At 34.0% G+C, this 4,802-nt stretch overlaps 1 protein-coding gene across 1 annotated transcript; it reads left to right on the top strand.

The window, feature by feature from the left end:
* The first annotated feature begins 634 nt into the window (after positions 1-634).
* Positions 635-3,766, top strand: LOC128545977 (uncharacterized). Its single transcript, XM_053519025.1, has 2 exons — positions 635-750; positions 1,372-3,766. Exon 2 carries the CDS (start codon positions 1,436-1,438, stop codon positions 2,858-2,860), a length of 1,425 nt encoding a protein of 474 aa, XP_053375000.1. The 5' UTR covers positions 635-750; positions 1,372-1,435; the 3' UTR covers positions 2,861-3,766.
* Positions 3,767-4,802: the final 1,036 nt, after the last annotated feature.

Here is a 4,802-nt window from a genome sequence, read left to right as displayed (position 1 = left end):
TTCTCTCTGTTTTATTTAACGTTTTACGTGCGAGAAAAATAAGTAAATTATCTTAATACAGAGTACAAATAGTGTAACAAACCCTATGGTTACTTTTGTCATCTTTGTTTGGGTTCTCTGCGTCAACGTAAATACTCAAAATCATTTAATTAAATGATTTTGTTATTTTATATTTTCACATAAACGGGATACCTTTTCGAACTCTTAACATGATGTATTGTATCTTAACAAATCGAGTCGCCGGACTGTACTGAGAAAGGTTTACCCCGGCCATTCTTTTAAAATTAGGTAAAATATTTAACCCTAATAAAAATCTCATTTTAACGAAAATATTTACTAAGTTCTAATTTTGGAATGTTAAAAAGCATGTATTTATTAGCAATTATAAATTTTCTAACATTCGAATCTACGCTTCATTATTCGTTTTTATTTGCTTCGATGAGTTTACCACAAACGAAAAATTCATCAACAACGTAAACTACTGTTTTGACTGGCGGCTTATGATCTATTTGAGACATCAATTTTCATAAAATTGGTTTTATATACCACCGTTCAAAAAAACGATATAAATGTGCGATATGAATATCATTTTTCCAATAATAGCTTACTTACGTTTTAATTTACTAGTTTACAGGCGATCAAATTATAGCTTTTATGTAAGCATAAAACCTTATAAATAGAACCAGCTCAGTGAACCGTTCAGTTCTATATATATATAGGAAACAAAATTATGAGTTATGAAGAACGGAGGTAAGGTTTTTGTTTATCATAGGATAAGCGTTTAGCATTTTATCTCTAGGAGTGACATCAGACAGATATATGGTAAATCGGTTATGAATTTTTAATAACGCATTAACTTTGTACCTTAAACAAATTCGTTCCATTGAGTAAATAAACACTAAAATATTGAAAACGAAAGAAAACTCGTATCATAATACACTTTGTATTTTATTAAGGACTGACTCATGTAACGCACGTCATGGTATATGTAGTAGTAGTTGTATATATGAGCCGCGCCATGAGAAATACATCATAGTGGCTTTGCGACCAACATGGATCCAGACCAGCATGCGCATCCGCGCTGTCTGGTCAGGATCCATGCTGTTCGTTAGCGGTTTTTCTAATTGCAATAGGCTTTGAAAGCGAACAGTCAGGATCCATGCTGGTCGCAAAGCCACTATGTTGGTTTTCTCATGGCGCGGCTCATATGTTAGTGAAACGAGTCAAATGTTTGAATATATTTAAGATTCAGAAAAGATAACGTCATGGAATTTCAATCTTCGGGATAGAGCAAATATAACAAGTGGTTGTATGTTCAGTATATGCTCGGAAAAATATCTGTGTAACTGGATAAATTATCTTTTATTACAGTTTCCTGGAGAAAGCAAACTTAGATTAAGATCACATTTACCAGGTACTAAACGATCTAAAAGTGATGGATAAATTATCGCAAGAACTTATAGCTACAGATCAGCGAATCAGAGTTAACAAAGACACTGAAGTACGAAGAATTCAAAGATCTATAGAGAAAACAATTACCACTGTACTAGAAAGAGTAAAATTGATAGACAAACGACTATCGTTAAGATTGCGAAAAGTAGGAAGCTTTTATGACGGACTTAAGATCGGTTTTCCCGACGAGTTCGATTTTCTAGCAGAGTTGGTTGAACTAAAGGAGGGACAAGATGTCATAGTTAGATCTACAGGTTTCAACGGAACACGGAATTTGTGGAAAACAACACAGGGAAAATCCGGAAGACGAAAGATTCAGTATGTTGGAAAGACATTGTGTGACATGGATGATACAGATGAACACGACGAAGCCTGGATGAAGCAAGTTGGAACAAAGAGAAATCCTGAATATATAATTGATTGTATTTCGGTGAAGAACACATTTTATTCTGCTGTTCTTAAAGTGGTTAGGGCATTCACATCAGAAGATTTACCGAGATATCTTACTGTCGGCGAAGAGCCGACATTTATCCATGGTCCTGCCGTAACACTGGAGTTCATCTGGCATGGAAGAAGGTACAAGAACCTGAAATTAAGTGTTGACTTGACAATCTGTATTAAAGTAGACAACTGGAAGACGTGTTTTGATACTTTCGAATGGATATTAGAAGATAGTTGTATCTCTCAAACGCTCAGCAATGCACTTGACAGAGATGGGTACCATTTAACTCCGTATATATCTGAAAGAGGACATTCATGTCAATGGAGGGTTTCAACATCTTACATGGAACATCTATTGATGGAAAGTTTTGATTCTGAATCAAAAGTGAAGATCGCAATTCGCTGTCTGAAGCATGAAAGAGATCAGTATATTGACACTCTACCTGAACCTACCGAGATGTTAGATCAAAAATTTGCAAATGTGGTTCAATTTGTGAGGTTCTATCAAGGAGAGGACGAAGAACAACAACTTATCTCATCTTATATGATAAAAACAACAGCATTTACAACGTTAGGGTTACTGACTAGCAAATGGTTTGACAGAATTCCAATATCAATAATGTATACGTACTTTATAACACGACTTTATACATCAATCAAATTTAATGCGCTACGGATGTTTTTCATAAGTGATTACAAACTTCGGGTGCCGGAGTTCGGTGAAATTTTACCCGGATTTAAAGCACTTGTTGACTCAGTCTCTGAAGAAGATGTGCCAAAATTTGACTTGTTAAGATGCATTCAAGCTGACACTGAACAATGCAGTGATGAAGAGCTTGAATTTATATATACATACGATACGTTTAAACAAATGAAGATCGATGTTCATAGACATTACAATTTCTGGTGGAAAAGTTGGAAAGCATACACTGTTAAAGACGTTTCAGTAAGTAAGTTTAAATGGTGACAGATTGCTTTCAAATTTGACACTGTGGTAGTTTAGAGCAATGAAAACATTTACGTAATGAGATATCGGTTTCGTGCATAGGGTGTTTGTTTTTGTGCTGGTTCAGCTGAATTATATCCGTTTGTCATGAAAGGTTATAATTAAATGCAATAAATTGTCATAGGCAAAACATAATCTGATGCAACGAACATCAAACTTTTTGTTTTACATTGTATTTTGAAAATGCTCTTCTATAACTGAAAAAAATAAAATAATTCATGTTGTCTAACAAGAATTTTCATTATTCCAACAGATTTCACCTTTCTGATGGGTTATTTCAGTTTCAAAAATAGTATCAATCATCTATTCTATAACAGTTATACCGGTACTTTACATTTATTATATAACAGTTATACTTTACAACTTTATTTTCAACATAATTGAACTATGTGGAAATTAATTAATTTAACGAACAAAGTTGTAGACTTAATTTTATGTATGATTACAAAAGATGAAACACTTGTTGAGTGTATGCGTGGTTGTGTCTATAACGTATATGTACACAAAACATAAACAAATGAAAACGATAGACAACAAAGACAAAACAAACATACAAAGGATCATAGTGGGACACCGCCAACAACACCTGGGAGTTTACACCTATTAATGGTGCGCCAAACCTCATTCTCAATACCAACCATGGTCTAAAGTTAAATGACAATGCAAATACGCAGTACAGAGAATAATGACAGGAAACTGTACCTCACCCACTATAACGTCGATTGGGGTATTACCGGACATTTTGATAAACATCTCCTCAAAGTCCGTTGTGATGTTTGAATTGTTTAATACACTGATCACGAGTTTTTAAACGTTTTTCCAAAGTATTTACAAAGAATAATAAAAGCAACAACAGAAAATGTTATAAATGTTGCACAAAACAAACCGCATGTTTATAGTTAATCTACTTCTAGATATTGTTGATAAAACTTCGAAACTATAGAGTAGGTCCGGCATTTATCGGACACCTTCGGACGTAACGGGCCACATATGGATTAGCAACTGATCTACGCTTCGTTCCGTAACATCCCGTACCTAAACCGTGCTTTCCGAAAGCAATTTCCCGTCTTTTTCTAACCTATTTGGGGATCTAAGTCAGTCATTAAGGCAAAAATGATGCTTTCTGGAAACGTCTTGAATCGGACAGGAGAGCTTTGTATCGGACACATAAGTCGGGGATCATCGGTCATATATATTCAATAAGGGGATCATCGGACATTTTTAAGTTTTTTAAAAAATACAAGATCTGTGTTTTTTAATGAAACATATAAACAGGAAATATATGTCAGTTACATTTTTTTATTTGTGTCGCGTTTCTTTGGACATTTTTTCGGATGAACCAAACATAAACAGGCAATATATGTCAGTTACATTTTATTTGTGTTGCGTTTCTTTGGACATTTTTTTCGGCTGTTCTTTTTTAATTTTTCTTTTCATTTCTCGAGCAACTTTTCTTTGCTCTTTTTCAAGTTCTAGTCTTATTTTATTTTCCTTTTCTTGCATTTTTTGTTCGTAAATATCATCAGATGTCAAAAGCCTGTGACTTGTTAATTTTTTCCTATTGACCCTCTTCAGTGTTTGTTGTAGCTGGGGTTGGTAGTTCAAAAATACTGTCCACTGACGCCGACCATGTCACAGATGGTGGTTCATCGGCGGCTTCAACGCCATGTTCCTCTTGTTGAACAATTTCTAACTGGCCACTGGCAATTAAGTCCAATAATACTTTTGGATCCTCTAGGTCTAAAAAGAAACAAAATAAAGGCATTTCAAAAATGTTAAACATTGTTCGGGAAAAAAATAACAACTTGTCGTTAACTTTAAATAATTTCTTTATATTGATAGTGTTACATTCTGCTTTAATTTGTAATAATATTTTTTCAATTTCAATATTATCATAAATATA

This window comes from Mercenaria mercenaria, chromosome 12, assembly GCF_021730395.1.
Source record: "Mercenaria mercenaria strain notata chromosome 12, MADL_Memer_1, whole genome shotgun sequence".
NCBI lineage: Eukaryota > Metazoa > Mollusca > Bivalvia > Venerida > Veneridae > Mercenaria > Mercenaria mercenaria.
This window is presented reverse-complemented; position numbering and strand designations above follow the sequence as displayed.